Here is a 20,497-nt window from a genome sequence, read left to right on the forward strand (position 1 = left end):
AATTTGGCACAGGATTCTGGGCCATAGGAGGGGAGAATATTCAATCAGCCTCTTCATTTTGGATTATATCCAGAGCCTCTGCTGGAGGTGACTGAATGTGAGGCCAGACAGGATCAGGCTCCACTGTGATTACTCCCACAGTCAGTGAATAGGCTGCAGAAAACCTGGTCAATTATCACATGTAGAGAATGGTCTCTTTGAGATATCAGAGAATGAAATGGGAAGAAAAATAGGCCATTCAACTCCTCAAGTCTGCTCTGCCATTCAGTTAGATCATGGCTAATGTGCAGTTCAAATCAATTTTCCTGCCTTTGCAACATATTGTTTGATGTCCTTACCTAGCCAAACATCTTAGTTTTGGGGGAGAGAGTTCCAGATTCCCATTAACTAGCTCACCTCTAATTTTAAGATTATGCCCTCTTGTTCTGGATTCCCTCATCAGAGTTCTTCCATATCTAACTGACTGGATGCTTTTTAACGTTTTAAATATTTGGATTAGGTGCCTGTGGAGCGGTGCCCAGTGAGGATCTCACCTGCAGGAGAGGACATGACAAAGAATAAAATATTGGGACAACTGGAGGTGTCACCAGTATTTGGATTTTTGTGACTTTTTGTTTTTTGCGAAGAAGTGTAAAACCTGTTCCTTGCACTGCTTTGTGACTATAACTAACAAAGAAATGATTGAAAACACTGATATCTCCCCTCCTAATCTGGTCACATTTCAGTGGTTTGAATAAAGTATTCAATTTCCAGACAGGAAATGTCCTGTTGCTCCTGCAGAAGAAATGCACTGGTGTCATATCATAAACCGCACGATAATTACTGATGAGGCCATTCAGCCCATCATTTGTTTGTTCATTCGTTCCTTCAGAAAGCTCCCCTCACCCAGGACTTTTGTTTCCACTTCTATCCAGATGTCTTGTCCATATATTGCTTAATCTCTCTGATGGAATCATAGAATAGCACAGCACAAAAGGATGTCATTCTGCTCATCGAGTCTGTGCTGGCTCTCTTGAAGAAAAAATTACCACTTGGATGCCTCCTCCCAAGACCCAATAGTCTGCGCAATGTCACATCATCTCGATAGTAATAGAGTGTGCTCCATGCCTTTGATTTAAGTAAACAATACAGTACTACACATCTTGCTAATCACCCCTTGAAGTTCTTCTATAAAGTGAGTGCTTTTTTAAAAAGACCAAACATCCTACAATGAGATTATAATCATGAACACAATAATGAAAGGGAATTTTCTCACTAGTGCTGTATTCAAATGATAATTATTATCTGCTTCCTCGGTATAATGGTAATGCACAGGATTGTTATTGAAATAAAGTACAGTACTGCTTTGGAGATCATCCTTGTGTGTAATACAGCTTGCTCAAAATAATCATCATTAAAGAGAGAAAGCACATTACAACCAATGAAATGCTTTGAAGTGTAATCATTGTTGTAATGTAGAAAATGTATCAGTCAATTTGTGCACAGCAAGCTCCCACATATAGCAATGTGATAATGACTTGGTTATCTGATAGAAGAAGAAAGACTTGCATTTATAAAGTGCTTTTCAGGATCATTGGATATCTCAAAGTACTTTATAGCTAATGAAGTACACTCTTGAAGTGTAGTCACTGCTGTAATGTAGGAAACACAGCAGTCAATATGTGCTCAGCAAACGCCAATAAACAGCAATGTGATAGTGACCAGGTAATCTGTTCTTTGTGATGTTGATTGAGGGATAATTATTTGCCAGAACAACAGGGATTGCCTCCCTGCACTTCTTCAAAATAGCACTATGGGATCTTTTATTTACACCCGAGTGAGCAGATGTGGCCTTGGTTTAATGTCACGTTCGAAAATGGCACCTCTGACAACGCAATACCCCCTCAGTATAGAATATTAGCTTTGATTTTTGTACTCAGACCTAGGAGTGGGACTTGAACCTAGAACCTTGTGACTCAGAGGCAAGGATGCTACCAACTGAGCTATGCCTGATATCTAAGCATGTATTTGATAGATTGGCCTGGTACGTGGGTTATTGCAGGGTTCATAATGTGTCTCTGATCTGTCTTTGTGTCTCCATCTGATGACTTCTTTCTTCCCTCAGTTTCGGTGTATGATCAGGTCTGGCTCTCGCTGGGAACCATGGCTGCCAAACAACAACCTCCTCTGATAAAAAAGCACAGTCAAAGTGACCTGGTGAGCCGGCTGAAGACCAGGAAAATCCTCGGAGTAGGTGGAAAGGACGATGATGGAGAGATTCACAGGTCAAAGGTAATGACTTTTGTGCCTTTTACAGGACGTGTACCTGGGATCTCTCAGAATGATGAGTTCAGCTTATTTCACCTTTGACACTCATAGGAATAAGATCATAAAAATTAGTGCAGTAACAGGCCATTTAAGGTGGTTTTATTTCAGAGGACCACAACTCCTTATATCTCGGGTGTTTTTCTTTTTCCAGGAGTTGCTTGAACTTATTACCATGGTCAGCTTCACTGTCTTTCCCTGGTAACTAGCTCTACAACTCATTGCTTACTATAGGAAGTTCCTCCCCATTTTAATTTTGGTTATTCCTCCTTATTTCCTCAATGTAACTTGTGCCTTTTGATATTTGGACTCTTTACCATAATTTGTAAATGTCAATTAGATCCTCTTGGACTTTACTGCATTGCAGGGTCAGCTGTGAGAACTCTTCCCAGCCGCTTGGCTGAAGAATACAATACTGTGGTTTCCCACCTAGCCCTGGGTGAAAGTCTCACCGTATTCTCAGTTTTGCCATCTTCGAACAACATTTATTAAAAGCTGAAGTATTGGGACTTGCCCAATAACTCAATGAAAAGCTGCAGGTTCCCAACTGTGATATCTATCCAGCAATCACTGTTGGGTGAAAATGGGATTCAACTCAGCTGTGATGCCTCTGTAGCCAAAGAGCCCACCACTGCTCATTGTAAGATCATGCAGATCAGTGAGGGCTGTTTGGGATCAGTACTGAAGGTGATCAGCACTAATGGATAGTAGCTTAGCAAGAAGTCAACTTTGGGGAGAGGCAGAGAGAGAAAAGTAGCAAATTGATAAATGATGGGGGGAAACTAATGTTCTCGTGAGGAGCACCAGGATGAAGCTTTAGAGAAGAGGAACAAAATGCACTGAGGACTGGGAGAGAGAACAGCATTAGGACAAAGAATAGTTCAGAAATCCGAGGGGAGAATGCAAGGATAGAGTAGGGGTGGCCTATCCCTATTTTCCAAGGACATTCCCTGGAATAGGCACTGTGTCCCCAGAAAACCATATCAGCAGAAAACCACATCTCCAGAAGAGTCTCCAGTTCAGGAAATTCATCATCGAACATCCTAACTTTTGAAATGTTGGAATATTTCTAACTGATAAATACAGAAACTGTTCCCATTGGTGGAAGGATCAAGAGGGAGAGAGCACAAGTTTAAGGTAATTGGCAAAAGAAACAAAAGCGATATGAGGAGAAACCTTTTCATGAGAGTGGTTAAGATCAGGGAATGCGCTGCTTGAGTGTGTGGTAGAGGTAGGTTCAAATGAGGCATTGAAAAAGGAATTAGATTATTATCTGAAAAGGAGGAGTGTATGGGGTTATGGGGAGAAGGCAGGAGAATGGCACTTGGTGAAATGCTCATTCTGAGAGCTTGTGCAGACACAATGGGCTGAATGGTCTCCTTCTGCGCTGTAAGGATTCTGTGATAAGTGAGGTAGAACACATTATGTAAGTTGCCTTGGATAAACGTGCCTGCTAAATGTCTAAATAACAATAATAGTAAGTGCATCAGAGAGAAATATCCTATATTAGCTAGAAATATTAGCTATAATGGGTGGTATATCACTATTGCAGTTGTCAAAGCTATGACACGAACTGAATGGTGTTTGATTTAGAGCACACAGGATTGGCGATTCAGTGTAAAGTGAAAATGGTGTTGTCACCAACGTGTAATTTGCTGCTTTAACAACCAGCTTCAATAGGATTTTTTCATATTTACAACCAACTGGAAATTTAAAAAAAAGAAACATCTGTATTATGTTCAAAGTGTCAGTCAGTATTTTCCATTTATTGCAGCTGCAGGACATCTCTAAAAAAACATAAAGGTACCACTAAACATAAAGCTGCTCTCACAGCACCTGCTAGTTCAGGTCCTGTTCACAGATTAGGCTGTATAAACAGTGAGTGTGAAAAATCTGATGTTCCTGTACAATGTTACTGTAGTATTTATGAAGAAAGTCTGAATGTGCTTATAATGCAGAATCATGGTTATTATATGCACATTTGTTTTTTGTTTTCAGCTTATAAATGTAACTGTTAAAATATAGGCTACTTGAGAATTTTGCCTTGCTACATTGCACTACCTACATTTGCCATTGGGGCTGTTTTGTACTCACACCCTGTGTGTCCCCAGACTCAGTTTAGAAAATATGAGTGCCCTGGTTTAGAGTGTATGCACATAAATGCATGGAGAGCAGTCACTGAAGTCGGTGAACTGCAGGTATATGTAGCAGCATGGGACTCTGATATGATGGCAATAATGGAGATCAGGCTCAAACAATGGGATGATTGGACACTTAATGTTCCTAGCTGCAATGTATTCAGGAAAGGTGGGGCAGGATAAATAAAATGGGCGATGGCAGAATTAGAAAGGTCTTGAGAGTTCCATCAGGTTATATTTAAGACACAGTATTCTGTTGTACACTATATGTCACAAAATAGTGGGAAGGAGATGGGAACAGATTTGCAGATAAATTGAGAAAAGGTGCAAGTTGGGGGACTTCAATTATCCTGATATAGACCAGAGAAGTAACGATATAGACCAAGGAAGTTACGATATAGACCAGGAAAGTAATGGTGTAGACCGGGAAGTAATGCTATAGACCTGGAGAGTAATGGTATGGACTGGGGAGGTAACAGCATAGACCTGCAAAGTAACAGTATGGACTGGGAGATCAATGGTAAAGACTGGGGAAGTATATGTATAGACTGAGGAAGTAACGGTAAAGACCTAGAACGTAATGGTAAAGACCGAGGAAGTAACAGTATAGATCTGGAAAATGACGGTTGGACTGGGGAAGTAACGGCAAAGACTGGTGAAGTATCGGTACAGACCTGAGGAAGTAAACGATATGGACTGTGGTAGTAATGGTATGGACTGGGGTAGTAATGGTATGGACCAGGGAAATAATGGTAAAGACTGGGGAAATAACAGTGCAAAGGGTCACGAGGGATAGGTGTTCCTGAAATGGTACTATTCAAACCTCCTCGTACCCTGTCCAGGGCCTTTTCATCCTTTCTAAAGTGCTGTGCCTAGAATTGTATGCCATTCTCCAGCTGAGACTTATCTAGCGGTTTCTAAAAGTTGAGAAGGACTTCTGTGGTTTTGCCTGTTCTAACCAACATCTGATAACTATGAGAGAGTAGCCCAGGGTTGGAACAATGAACACCATCACCGCCCCCCCCCCCCCCCACAATTTTGATTTGAATTGGATATCATGTCAGCCACATGCCCTCACATGGGCTTCTCATTGTTTAGACATTGATCACTGTCAGGTTTTCTGATTTTCTGGAGACTCATTGAAACACTCCCTGATCCAAGGTCAGATGCAAATTGTTAAGCTGATTTTGTTTACAGGCAGCAAGTCAATTCAGCCCCTCATGATCCAGTTAAATTCACTAAGACCATGGCTGAAAGGTACCTCAACCCCATTTACTCACCTTAGCACCAATTTCCTTGAACCCGTTATTTGAAAATTATCAGCCTCATTCTCGGAAGCTCCTGGTGTCCCAATATCCACTCTAGCTCAAATTTTAAGATCGATTTTAAGTCACAAATGATATTCTATGTGACTGGGATAAAGGCAAACTTTCCCTCCTTGTCCTTCTCAACTTGTTGCAGCCTTTGACATGGTTGACCACACCATCCTCCTCCAGCACCTCTGCACTGTCGTCCAGCTGGATCGGACTGCTTTCTCCTGGTTCCATTTTTAACTATCTAATCATTTGCAGTGGCTTCTTTCCTGCTTTTACACCATTACCTCTGGTGCCCCCCAAAGTTTGATTCTTGGCCCTCTCCATTTCTCATCTATGTCCTACTCTTCATCCGAAAGCAAAGCGTTAGTTTTCACATATAAACTAATAACACCCAGCTCTACCTCACCACCACCTCTCTATAATCTTCCATTCTTATTAAATTATCAGACTGCCAATCCAACATTCAGCACTGGATGAGGAGACATCTCCTCCAATTAAATATTGGGAAGACTGAAGGCATTATTTTCAGTACCTACTCTAGACTCCATTCCCTGGCTACTGACTCACCCGTCTCCCTAACAACACTCTTGAGATCAAGCCAGCCTGTTCACAACCTTGGTGTCACTTTTGATCCGGAAATGGGCTTGTGACCTCATATTTGTGCTATCACTAATAGCGCCTGTTCCCACCTCCGTAACATTGCTTGACTTCTCCCCTGACTAAGTTCATCAGCTGCTGAATCCTCATTCATGCCTTTGTTGCCTCTAGACTTGGCTATTCAATGCACTCCTAGCTGGTCTCTCTCATTTTATCCTCCATAAACCTGAGGTCATCCAAACTCTATTGCCCATGTCTTAACTTGCAAGGAAATGTATTCTCCTATCATCCCTGCACTCTCTGACCTGCATTGGCTCCTGGTCAAGCAACATATTGGTTTAGAAATTCTCAAGCTTATTTTCAAACCTCTCCATGCCTTTGGCCCTCCCTTTCTCTGTAATCTCCTCCAGCCCTACAAGCCACTAAAATACCTGTGCTCCTTTAAATAAAGGAGAGAGAGATATTCTTTTGTGTATCCCCAATTTTAATCGTTCCACCGTTGGTGGGCGTGCCTTCAGATACCAACGCCCCAAGCTCTTGAATACCTTCCCTACACCTCTCTGCCTCTCTACCTTGCTTTCCCCCTTGAAGGCACTCCTTCCAATCTACCTCTCTGACTAAGCTATTGGTCATCTGACTTGCTCGGTACCATACTTTGCTTTAGAATGCCCTTGTGAAGCACCTTAGGGCATTCCCTTATGGTAATGGTACTGTGTAAATTGTTGTTATGTCCCCTCATTCTGTATTCCCCCAACAGAGGGAATAACTCCTTATTGTTTACCTTATTGAATCCATTTATCATTTTAAATATCTCTATTATCTCATTCTTTAATCTTCTAAACTCCAAGGGAATAAACAGATTGCTGATAAAATCGGTCCTTCTCAATTTAACTGTTTAAGTCCTAGTGTCATTTTGGTAAATCTGCTTTGCACCCTGTATTAATTATGGTTTTAATTAGTGTGTAATATACCATTAAGATTAAAGCTCGTTAAGGAAGATCGCATGATCATTAGTACCCAATAGGATAGTAGTGTGGGCTACCTCAGTAGTTAGTTATGTAGAGATAGAATTTGAGCTGAAAGCACATGTGTAGGTGCTGCTGAGTACCTTTTAAATAAACTTTAAGTCTGCACCCAAGAAGTGTCTGCTGATCAACTCTATCAATTGTACTAACTCGGCCACCAGTCACAACAAACTAGCGACAAGGAGAAAACAACAAGTTTAACAGAAGAACTCAAGTGAAAAGAAATTGGCACTGCACCTCACCCAGTGACTTTAAGTAGAAAGCCTAAGAAGATATTCCCTCTCAAATTACCACAATTCGGAAGAATTGATCCTTTCGACCCAGCCACAGTCAATTAGTCTCATCACGTTGAATGCCTCACGTTCTTTTTTTCAAGCAAACGAAATTAAGGGGGAAGAGAAGAGGCGAGCAATCCTCTTCATGTGGGAGTAAAGCCTACAGCTTGATTTGAAGTTTGACGGCACCGAGTGCCCCGGATTCGAAAAATTTCAATGAACTGGTGGACCTCGTGAAGGGTCATTATCAACCAAGACCCTCAATAACGATGCAAAGGTTCAAATTTGATTTGAGAAATAGAGCCCTGAGTGAGACAGTTGCATGCTATGTGGCAAATTTGAAGCAGTTAATGGAACATTGTGAGTTTGGTACGTCGCTAAACGACATGCTCAGAGATAGTTTAATGTGTGGTGTGAATGAGGACACTATTCATAAGAGATTATTTTGCAAAGTGAATTTAGATTTCAAGAAGGTGCTAGAGATAGTACTGGCCATGGAAAGTGCAGTAAGAGATTCAAAAGCCATACAGGGAGTGCAAAATGGCACTGTCCTCCACATCGGGTGGGAAACCCCAGCTGAAAATGGCGTGAAAATGTGAGACTCTGCCGAGAAGAAAGAATGAAAGAAAATAACTTAGCAGCGAAATCAAAGAATTTCAGTAGAGGTGAAAATGAGCAGTCTTTTAAGGATTGGCAGTTTAAAAAAATCAAATGCTACTAGTGTCACAGAAATGGGCATATGATGAGGCACTGCAAGGAAAGATTCAAGAAGGCTCGTAAACAAAAGAAAAAATCCAATGAAATCCACAGTGTAGAAGAGCCTGAAACAACAAATTCAGACATTTACTCGTTGTTTAATCTGGAAGTTGGAAAGGCAGAAACAATATTTGTCATAGTGAAAGTACATGGCAAACCTGTTAGAATGGAAGTGGACATAGGATCTTCCACTACAGTAATTGGGGAACATACCTTCAGACATTTGAATAATGGTGGACATCAATTACGTTTAGAAGAAACAGCTGCCAAATTAAAAACATACATGGGTGAAGACATTCAAGTCAAAGACATAAGCAGAGTAACTGTCCATTATGGAAGCCAATCGGCAAAGCTATCAGTGTTGGTATTGAGAGGCAGAGGACCAAGCCTCCTAGAATGAAATTGGCTACTGGGATTCCAAAAGAAGCTGGAAGTGTTCCTGTTTTGAAAAAGGAGTGTGTAAGGACTCAACAACTGAAGAAATGCAGACTGTCTTAAGCTAAAACCTGGAAGGACAGCAGAAGAATCTTGAAGAAACCCTCCTTGATGACAGCATTTGAGATGAGCAAAGGAAAAAGAAAACCTGTTGAAAGACTTTCAACTCTACACGATTCCCTCAGGTCAAAGTTTGTACCTCTGGAAAAGTGTGAACACAAACAGAAAGAATTCAGCACCTCTCTGAACAAACTGAAGAATGATTTGGCAGAGAAGACATGACAATGTTCTATTTTCCAAGAGGCAGCAAACAAATACAAAAAAGAGACGGAAGAACTGAAGAATCAGCTAAAGGAAGCCAAAGAGGCTTTGGAAGCAAAAGTCGCAGAGTTTTCCAAGAAGCAGACAGATAATAAACTGTTGGGAGATTCAGCCACTGAGCTCAGGCAAACTGAGCTTGCATCTGAGAGAAGTCCGGCCAACAGTGAAGCCAGAAAGTAGGCTGAGATTAATGTCTGCATGAGAAAGAAGAAGGCATGTAGAAAGAAGATACAGAAATACAAATAGGGCTTTAATCCTGGCAGCATACAAATACACTTTCGTACATAGGCCTGGCAATCAAATCGCAAATGCTGATGCCCTTAGTCGTTGCCTTTACAAGAAAATGATGAGCACGTCCCAATTCCACAGGGACTTGTTTTATTGTTGAATTTCTCATTCCTCGCCGGTATGTGCTTGACAGATCAGAGACTGGACAAGTCGGGACCCAGTCCTATCTCAAATGTGAGAACAAGTGCTTCATGGTTGGTCACAAGAGCCCATATCTGATGAAATGAAACCGTACTTCAGCAGAAGATATGAAATAACCAGCCAGGATGGTATCTTATTGCAGGAAGTACAAGTGATAGTTCCTCCAAAGGGAAGGGAGCCACTTTTAATTGAACTACACAGCGCACATCCAGAAACTTCACAAGTGAAGACCATAGCACGCAGCTATCTATGGTGGAATGGGATGGATGGCAAAATAGAGAATTTAGTGAAGAATTGTATGCAATGTCAGCAATTGCAAAAGTTACCTTAAACAGCTCTATTTAAGAGTGGCCAGGTAGGCCCTGAGTTCGGTTACACATTGACTATGTAGGACCTTTCCCGGGAACAATGTTTCTGCTCATTGTCAGTGCCCATTCAAAATAGCTGGATGTATATGAGGTGAAATCACTAACATCGGCTGCTACAATTGAGAAGCTACGTCAAAGTTTTGCCATTCATGGACCACCAGAAGTGATCATTTCTGATAACAGCACAGCATTTACGAGTGCTGAGCTTCAACCGTTTATCAGCCTCAACCGTATCACTCATGTAAAAACCTCGCCGTACCACCCTTCCTCAAACAGACTGGCCAAAAGGGCAGTTCAAACGTTCAAGGCAGCCATGAAGAAGCTAAGTGGAGGTTCCTTAGCAACCAAGTTAAAACGCTTTCTTTTTCATTATCGGACCACCCCTCACACAACGACGGGTGTCACACCTGCGGAGTTATTGGTGAAACATTGTCAGAGGATGAGGTTGAGCTTAATATTGCGAATTTAGGGGGGAAGCTGGAAAGGAGTCAGGGAAGCCAGAAAGCCACACACAACTGGCATAGCCACGTGAGGAAATTTACCGTGGGAGAGACAGTATATGTTAAGAACTTCGGAGAAGGACCAAAGTGGTTATCGGGTGAAATAAGTGCAGTGATTGGACCCCTATCTTACTACATGAAGGTGGAAAGCCAAATCATATGGAGACATATGGATCATTTAAGGAAGAGAGAAACAATCACCAAGACATGATTCCATCAGTGTTCATGACCGGGTCAACGTTTCCTGTTGAGAAAACTCAACCCTGTACAGACATGTCTGATGTAAGAGTGGAGGATACAGAGCTGCAGGAGCCCACTGAAATGCCTGATGTTCAGGCAACTCCAGGAAAGGAGGTTCCTGACAAAGCATCTGAAGCTGTAGAGCTGAGACATTCTACACGTATAAGGAAACCCCCAGAAAGACGAGCTTGTAAATTACTTATCTGTGTAAATAATTTGCTATCTTGAGAAATTTGTAATTGTAAATATAAAATGTATATCCAAGTAAAGGGAGAGGGATGTAGTAATTTGGTTTTATTTAGTGTGTCTATACCTTTAAGAATAATATTTGTTAAGGAAGATCACATGATCTTTACCTAATAGGAGAGTAGTGCGGGCTACCTCTGTAGTTAGTTAGAGATATGGTTTGAGCTGAAAGCACACATGTAGTAGCTGCTGAGTACCTTGTAAATAAACTTTAAGTTTCCACCCAAGAAGTCTCTGCTGATCAACTCTATCAATAGTACCAACTCGGCCACCATTCGCAGCACACCCCTTCCAAGGCCAACATATCCTTCCTGTGGTGTGGTAGCCAGCAATGAATGCAGTAGCCCTGATAAGGTGTGACCAAGACTCTGTATAACTGAAGCAGAGCTTCCTCCCCTTTATATTCCATCCCTCATGAGACGAGATCAATATTCTGTTGACTTTTTTGATTGTTTGATGTGTTTGTGCACTCGTGTTTAGTAATTTGTGTACACCCAACTGATTGAGAAATGGAAAGGCCAAAAACAAACCAATCCCCTGCTACCTTCAGTACTCCCAATTAGTTGCTTCTTGTTCCATATTTCTTATTTACTATGTTTCTACAATATTCTCTAGTTTGATGTGAAAGTGTCCCTGCGTAGAGAGGACACAATCCATACAAGCCAGCTGCAAAACTGTGAGGATCTGAGGTAAACTTTGCGCAGAAACTGAGGTCCTTTCTAATTTTATGAAACTAGCCCAGCTGCTATTTTTCTTGAGTAATTTCTGTGATAATGCAATTTCCTACGATTGACAGCAGATTTCCTGTAAAGGAATCAGATGTGAGACTTCCTGCACAAACACTTCAGCAGAGTCTGTGAACGGAAGGCAGGCTTTAATCAGCCATTCCCACTGCCACCTCTCTTTCACTCTACAAAAACACAAAAGAAAGACTTGCATTTATAGAGCTCTTTTCTTGACCACTGGACATCCAGGGGCTTTGGAGCCAAAGAATTACCTTTTGAGGTGTAGTTACTGTATTTCAAATTATTTATTCTTTCATGAGATGTGGGAGTTGCTGGATTTTGTTGCCCATTCCTAATTGCCCTTGAACTGCATGGCTTGCTCGGCCATTTCAGAGGGCAGTTAAGTCAACCATATTGCTGAGGGTCTGGAGTCATATATAGGCCAGACTGGGTAAGGGTAACAGATTTCATTCCCTGAAGGGCATTAGTCAACCAGATGGGTTTAAACAGCAATCACTGATCCTTTGATGGTCACCATTACTAAGACTAGTTTTCAATTCCAGATTTGATTAATTGAATGGTAGGATTTGAACCCATGCACCCAGCATTTGCCTGGGCCTCTGGATTAGTAGTCCAGTAACATTACCACTACACCACGATCTCCCCACACATTGTAATGCAGTAAACACGAATAAATGCCACCTTAGTCTGAACGTAGATTAACGGAAACTCCAGAATGTTTGCCCTTTTCTCGTCCTTGAGTGTAGTCTATTGGCTCACTAGCAGACCTTCTGTGGCTTGCTCACAGTGAGTTCTAATAGGAAGAGGAGCTTTAACGTGACATAGTATTATAAGGGAGATGGGGTTATCAGCACTAGGGGTGGCTCAAGATCTGGCTGTCTTGGCATGGAATCTCAGGGGATCTGACAATATTTTGGGTTGAGATATCTCAGTTGACAGGCATGGAAAGTGAAGGAGTAATCCAAGAATTCTAGACACATTGGAGAGCAGGGCTTATTGTCCTCACTTTATACCCCACCAGCCTCTGTATTCAAAGGATCATCTTCCATCATTTCTGCCAACTCTAGCATGATGCCACCACCAAACTTATCCTGCCCTCATCCCCCCTGTCAGCATTCTGTGGGGACCGTTCCCTCCCTGACACCCTGGTCCACACCTCTATAACTCACAACTCCTCATCCCCTTCCCACGGCACCTTCCCATGCAATGTCAGGAGGTACAACACCTGCCTCTTTATGTCCTACCTCCTCACCATCCAAGGCCTAAAGACTCCTTTCAGGTAAAGCAGAGATTTGCTTGTACTTATTTCAATTTGGTCCACTGCCTTCATTGCTCACAATATTTCTTCATTCATTCACGGGATGTGGGCTTATCTGGCTGGGCCAACATTTATTGCCCATCCCTAGTTGCCCTTGAGAAGGTTGTGGTGAGCTGCCTTCTTGAACCGCTGCAGTCCATGTGGTGTAGGTACACCCACAGTGCTGTTAGGAAGGGAATTCCAGGATTTTGACCCAGCGACAGTGAAGGAACGGCGATATATTTCCAAGTCAGGATGGTAAGTGGCTTGGAGGAGAACTTCCAGGTGGTAGTGTTCCCATCTATCTGCTGCCCTTGTCCTTCTAGATGGTAGTGGTTGTGGGTTTGGAAGGTGATGTCAAAGGAGCCTTGCTGAGTTGCTGCAATGCATCTTGTAGATGGTACACACTGCTGCTGTGCGTCGGTGGTGGAGGGAGTGAATGTTTGTGGATGTGGTGCCAATCATGCAGGCTGATTAGTCCTGGATGGTGTCCAGCTTTTAAGTATTGTGGGAGCTGCACTCATCCAGGCAAGTGGGGAATATTTCATTACACTCCTGACTTGTGCCTTGTCGATGGTGGACAGGCTTTTGGGAGGTGGGAGGTGAGTTACTTCATGCAGGATTCCTAGCCTTAGATCTGCTCTTGTAGCCACAGTATTTATATGGCTAGTCCAGTTCCATTTCTGGTCAATGGTAAGCCCCAGGATGTTAATGGTGGGGGATTCAGTGATGGTGGTGCCATTAAACGTAAAGGGGCGATGGTTAGATTCTCTCTTGTTGGAGACGGTCATTACCTGACACTTGTGTGACACAAATGTTACTTGCTACTTGTCAGCCCAAGCTTGAATATTGTCCAGGTCTTGCTGCATTTGGACATGGGCTGCTTCAGTACCTGAGGAGTCGCAAATGGTGTTGAATATTGTGCAATTATCAGCGAACATCCCCACTTCTGACCTCATGATGGAAGGAAGGTCATTGATGAAGCAGCTGAAGATGGTTGGGCCTAGGACACTACCCTGAGGAACTCCTGCGGTGATGTCCTGGATCTGAAATGACTGGCCTCCAACAACCACAATCATCTTCCTTTGTGCTAGGTATGACTCCAACCAGCGGAGAGTTTTCCCCTGATTCCCACCAACTCCAGTTTTGCTAGGGCTCGTTGATGCCGCACTCAGTCAAATGCGGCCTTGATGTCGAGGCAGTCGCTCTCACCTCGGGAATTCAGCTCTTTTGTCCATGTTTGAACCAAGGCTGTAATGAGGTTAGGAGCTGAGTGGCCCTGGCGGAACCCAAACTGGGCATCAGTGAGCAGCTTATTGCTAAGCAAGTGCCACTTGATAGCACTGTTGATGACCCCTTCCATTCTTTACTGATGATGGAGAGTAGGCTAATGGGGTGGTAATTGGCTGGGTTGGATTTGCCCTGCTTTTTGTGTACAGAACGTACCTGGGCAATTTTCCACATTGCTGGGTGGATGCCAGTCTTGTAGTTGTACTGGAACAACTTGGCTTGGGGCGCAGCAAGGTCTGGAGCACAAGTCTTCAGTATTATTGCTGGAATATTGTCAGGGTCCATTGCCTTTGCAGTATCCAGTGTCTTTAACCATTTTTTGATATCACGTGGCATGATTCGATTTAGCTGAAGACTGGCACCTATGATACTGAGGACCTCCGGAGAAGGCCGAGATGGAACATCCATTTGGCACTTCTGGCTGAAAATTGTAGCAAATACATCATTCCTTGACTGCTGTGCTGGGCTCCTCCATCATTGAGGATGGGGATGTTTGTGGCACCTCCTCCTCCTCCAGTGAGTTATTCAATTGTCCACCACCATTCATGACTGGATGTGGCAGGACTGCAGAGCTTAGATCTGATCCGTTGATTGTGGGATCACTTAGCTCTGTTTATCACTTGCTGCCTATGCGGTTTAGCACAGAAGTAGTCCTGTGTTGTAGCTGCACCAGGTTGACACCTCATTTTTAGGTATGCCTGGTGCCCTCCTGCACTCTTCATTGAGTCAGGGTTGATCCTCTGGCTTGGTGGTAATGATAGAGTGGAGGATATGCCAGGCCATGAGATTACAGATTGTGTTTGAGTACAATTCTGCTGCTGCTGATGGCCCACAGTGCCTCATGGATGCCCAGTCTTGAGTTGCTAGATCAGTTTGAAATCTATCCCATTTAGCATGGTGATGGTGCCACACAACATGTGGAGGGTATCCTCAATGTGAAGGTGGAATTCACACAATGACTGTGTGGTGATCACTCCTACCGATACTGTCATGGACAGATGCATCTGCGGCAGGCAGGTTGGTGAGGATGAGGTCAAGCATGTTTTTCCCTCTTGTTGGTTCCCTCACCACCTGCCGCAGACCCAGTCTAGCAGCTGTGTCAATTAGGACTCGGCCAGCTCAGTCAGTAGTGGTGCTACTGAGCCACTCTTGGTGATGTACATTGAAGTCCCCCATCCAGAGTACATTCTGCGCCCTTATCACCCTTAGCGCTTCCACCAAGTGATATTCAACATGGAGGAGCACTGATTCATCAGCTGAGGAGGGCAGTATCAGCAGGAGGTTTCTTGCCTATAGTTGACCTGATGCCATGAGACTTCATGGGGTTCCGAGTCGATGTTGAGGGCAACTCCCTCCCAACTGTATAGCATTGTGCCGCCACCTGTGCATTGGGGTGACCAAACGCAGACTGGGTGACCGCGTTTAGGGGATGTGGGCTTCACTGGCTAGGCCGACATTTATTGCCCATCCCTAGTTGCCCTTGAGAAGGTGTTCGTGAGCTGCCTTCTTGAACCGCTACAGTCCATGTGGTGTAGGTACACCTACAGTGCTGTTAGGAGGGAGTTCCAGGATTTTGACCCAGCGACAGTGAAGGAACGGCGATATATTTCCAAGTCAGGATGGTGAGTGACTTGGAGGGGAACTTCCAGGTCGTGGTGTTCCCATGTACCTGCTGCCCTTGTCCTTCTAGATGGTAATGGTCGTGTGTTTGGAAGGTGCTGTCTAAGGAGCCTTGATGAATTCCTACAGTGCATCTTGTAGATGGTACACACTGCTGCACTGTGCGTCGGTGGTGGAGGGAGCGAATGTTTGTGGATGGGGTGCCAATCATGTGGGCTGCATTATCGTGGATGGTGTCAAGCTTCTTGAGTGTTGTAGGAGCTGCCTTGTAGATGGTGGACAGGCATTGGGGAGTCAGGAGGTGAGTTACCCACACAGGATTCCTAGCCCCTGACCTGTTCTTGTAGCCACAATATTTATATTGCTAGTCCAGTTCAGTTTCTGATCAATGGTAACCCCACTCCCACCTCCCCCATGATGTTGATAGTGGGGGATTCAGTGATGGTAATGCCATTGAATGTCAAGGGGCGATGGTTGGATTCTTTCTTGTTGGAGATGGTCATTGCCTGACACTTGTTTGGGGCAAACTGGGTATTGTCCAGGTCTTGCTGCTCTTAGGAAATGGAGATAGTTTAAATAAGTTATATTTGTATTTTTGGTTGTTAGGAATGAGTTTTAGCTTTAAAGTTTAAGTTTGATTTGTATTTCTGTATCTGTGTGTTAAGGTTAAATGGTGTTTTACTTTCACTTCAAAAAGGTGCTTTCATTTCTACTGAGAGTTTACAACTTAAGAAGTTAAACAAACAGGATTAGAAGAATTGGATTGTTGCCTAGCAACAGAAGGGCCAGACAGACCAGTCTATCCCACAGGCGCACACAGAAGAAGAAAGACAGCAGTTTTGATTTGGAAGCTGTGGAATTCAATTGGTTTTTTGAAAGTTGCTGCCAGGAGAGACTGGAGCAAGTACCAATCTAAAGGAAAACCCCAAGAATCCAGCAGAGTGGAGCAAGAGAAAGTCCCAACCAGACGTTCTAGTCAAAGGAAGGACAGAAACCTGGAAAAGGGCCTGTTAATGAAGTTAAGAGTGAACGGCAGAGAGAAAAGCTCCAAGCATCAGATTTAGCAAAAAAAAGCTGCAGAAAGCAAATTTAAAGCGAGAACAGCTTGCAAGAGGTAAGGAGGTCCAAAGAGACAACTGAAGATTTGTAACTCTTTGCTATGGGCAGGAGAAGCAGTGGTGAACTGTTGACAGCTGAGTTAGTGAGGGAGAGCTTGAGTGCATGTGGTGACCCGGGGAGAGGAACATCGGAAGGAGAGTTCAAAACCCTGGAGGTGAACCCTTGCAGAAAATATCTGAGAAAGCATCGGTTTGGGAGAAGATTCTAAAGTGAGTTTTTGGAGAGTGGAATTTGGAAACCCTCATGTGAAAGATGGAGTTCAGTGAGACTGGCTGGCTCGTGGCGTGCCAAACGTCTGAGGGGAGTTGAGAGATCCATAGCATCTGGTTGAGATGGCATCTGTCACTTGGTTTCAGAGTGTGGTGTGTCTAATCATAGGGTACCTAATGGTACATGGGTTGTGTACTTGCTGTGGACATTAGAGTATAAGATAGCTTTTTTAACTTGTGTTATCCTTACAAATCTGTATATATCTGTAAAGGAATAGTTATAGGTGAAGGAGTATTGTAATATAGTTCACCTTTTCTTGTTTAATAAACGCCTTATTCTTTTGTTAAAAGTTCATCAGCTAACTCCTGTAACTCTGTTCAGTTACTCTCCACGTGTCTAAATATAAAAATAAAGTTAGGATCTATCAGCTGTGTTCCATCCTGGGATCAGGATTGTCCAGTGGTACCCTCAGCTGTGGATCATAGCACTATTTGGACATGGGCTGCTTCTGTATCTGAGGAGATGTGAATGGTGCTGAACATTGTGCAATCATCAGCGAACATCCCCACTTCTGACCTTATGATGGAAGGAAAGTCATTGATGAAGCAGCTGAGGATGGGTAGGCCTAGGACACTACCCTGAGGAACTTCTGCAGTGATGTCCTGGAACTGAGATGATTGACCTTCAACTGCCACAATCACCTTCCTTGTGCTAGGTATGACTCCAACCAGTGAAGAGTTTTCCCCCTGATTCCCATTGACTCCAGTTTTACTAGGGCTGCTTGATGCCACACTCGGTTAAATGCTGCATTGACGTCAAGGGCAGTCACTCTCGTCTCACCTCAGGAGTACAGAGGTTTATATGAAGATCTGTATCTCGTTCTCATGTTTTTGGTTTCAGATGGAGCTGACCTTTATTCTGCTTTTAATACTTTGGACCAATGCTTTGTTTCTTCATTTCCCATCGTTACCATTCTCCTTGCAATTTGTTCCATGATATATTTGTCATTTAATCTCCCCCATGCTCTAACCTATCCCTGATCTTCCTTTTTGTTCCACCTGACCCTCCCCACTTTTTCCACAGTATAAAACCCATCACTTTTCTGCCTATCTTCAGTTCTGAAGAAGAGTCATATTGGACTCAAAATGTTAACTCTGGTTTTTCTTTCTCCACAGATGTTGCCAGACCTGCTGAGTTGTTCCGGCACTTTGTTTTTATTGCAGATCTCCAGAATCCACGGCATTTTTCTTTTATTGCAGGCCTTATGTGCACCAAATATTAGAAATTTGATTGGCTTATACCATCTATAGTAAACAAACCAAAGATACCTTTTAAAACACTGAAGTTTAATGGGTTAGCTTTGAGAGTTCAATCTCCCATATCTCTAAAAATTCTTTGAAACAAATAAAATCTCATCCTCACGAGTTGATGGAATGCAGCATTCTACCCTTTTGCTTTGATGCACAGGCTGCACATTGGGCAAAGCCATTAGCTGTCCATGTTCAGAATGCACAGATGTGATAGAAAGCTCTCTCTCAACTCTTCTTAGTTAAAAATATCTGCTACAGGAGACAATTCCATCACTGCATCATTTGTGGCATCAGCAACTTTAATTTATCATACAGCTTTAACAAAGGAAATTATTCCAAGGAATTTTGTAAGGGAAAAAAATGAAGAGATGAAGCCAAAGTTTCATTGAAGAGGTGGATTTTAAAGAGCAGCTTGAATGAAGAGAGGTAGGGGGCTTTAGAGAGTGAATTACAGGGCATGGACCTTAAGCACAGCCTTCTATGATGAGATGAAGAGACAGAAGGCACCAGAAACAGGATTCTGAAAAGGCAGAGTTGACTGGAGGAGGTTACAGTAACGTGAAGGGAAAAAAAACACTGGGATTTAAGCATTAATCATGTTGTCATGTCAATCATACCAGAGCATCAATCATGTCTTGGTATCAGTCACATGAAGTCAGTTGCAGAAAAGCATCCGTCACTGCGTAGCTCCATCACGTTACTGCATCTGACGCATCATTGGCTGCATTATGACATCAATATACCAAAGCATTAGTTGTGTCGTATTATAGCAGACTCTTGTGTGGTGGCTATGGCCCTGAACTCATGATCTAGAATTTTAGAGTTCAAATCCCATCAAGGCACTGTGTGGAATTGAATAAAATAAATCAGTTTATTTCTGGGTCAGCCCTAGAGAAATGATTATCTAGCCTGCTGGTTTATTGTACAAGCTCATCAGATTCAACTGATGTTCATTAGGGCAGAAAAACTGCCATCTCTAACTCAGTTTTAAATGCTGCAGTGCAACTTCATTTCTTTCCCTTCCAAGAAAGATGGTAATCCAGTGAGCAATTGCTTTACCTCTTTTCAACTGCACCAAACACATCATTAGAGCCACCCCAGGGTGGGTTATTGGCAGAGTTGAATAGGTGAGTGGTGGGACCAGGAGCCTGAGGGAAGTCTAACCATGCTCCCTCGCTACCTCTCATACCACATGTCTTTTACCTGTCAGCAATGAGATAACAGATCATACAGTTTTTGAGGTGGGATTTTTTTCCTGTCTATATTTTTGTAAAGATATTTCATTTAATTTGATCTCCAATATCTTGAGATGAGTTGTTGCGAGCGATGTAATAAACACTTGCTGAAACTGTTCCTGCTGGTTTAACTGCAGGACTGATAGTGTAATAGGCTTTTATTGCACACTGAGTAATCCCAAATCACACTGAATTGCTGATTTATTGGAGTAATTTTCATTTAAGTACTCTGTCCGGAAGCACAGCTGCTACTTGTTCGATAGTCAGTTTAGATTAAGTCACTTGATATTATTGCTGTAGTGCTGGCACAATTTTTAATGACTTGAACACCAACTTTTCCATGGCTAATCCATCTGTATTTATTGGGAACAAGAGGTTAGCTTTTGGGTCGATTGTTAATGGGGGCATACGAGTGGGAATTTTTCTCTTTGGGATAGAGTGAGAATATTCAGTTTTATCATTTCATTCTTTGGCAGCCAGGTTTGAGTTCAGGGTGGTCAGGGAAGATGAAACTCTTGTATGCAAGTCCTCTAGAACGGCCATTTCAACATTGGGTTAAAATGCAGCCAGGCACGAGAAATGAGAGTTTGTTCAGCCTTCAATAAGTTAATTAATTCACTGGCTTTGCCTTCTTAGAGCTGGGGTCTGCTTCAGATCACACTGTTCTCTGTAGTTATTTAAACAGTTCCACCCACCTACACAGCACAAGCAACCATTGAG

At 42.9% G+C, this 20,497-nt stretch overlaps 1 protein-coding gene across 5 annotated transcripts in view; it reads left to right on the plus strand.

Moving 5' to 3' along the window:
- The window catches only part of LOC121282799 (tumor protein p53-inducible protein 11-like), a 122,144-nt gene that overhangs the window by 67,093 nt on the left and 34,554 nt on the right, over positions 1-20,497 (plus strand). For all 5 annotated transcript variants that reach the window (XM_041196610.1, XM_041196611.1, XM_041196614.1 and 2 more), the window contains one exon: positions 2,105-2,271. In XM_041196610.1, coding sequence (XP_041052544.1) covers positions 2,105-2,271 — 167 coding nt within the window. The remainder of the gene's footprint in view (positions 1-2,104; positions 2,272-20,497) is intronic.

The sequence above is a fragment of the Carcharodon carcharias genome, chromosome 10 (assembly GCF_017639515.1).
Source record: "Carcharodon carcharias isolate sCarCar2 chromosome 10, sCarCar2.pri, whole genome shotgun sequence".
In the NCBI taxonomy this organism is placed as follows: Eukaryota; Metazoa; Chordata; class Chondrichthyes; order Lamniformes; family Lamnidae; genus Carcharodon; species Carcharodon carcharias.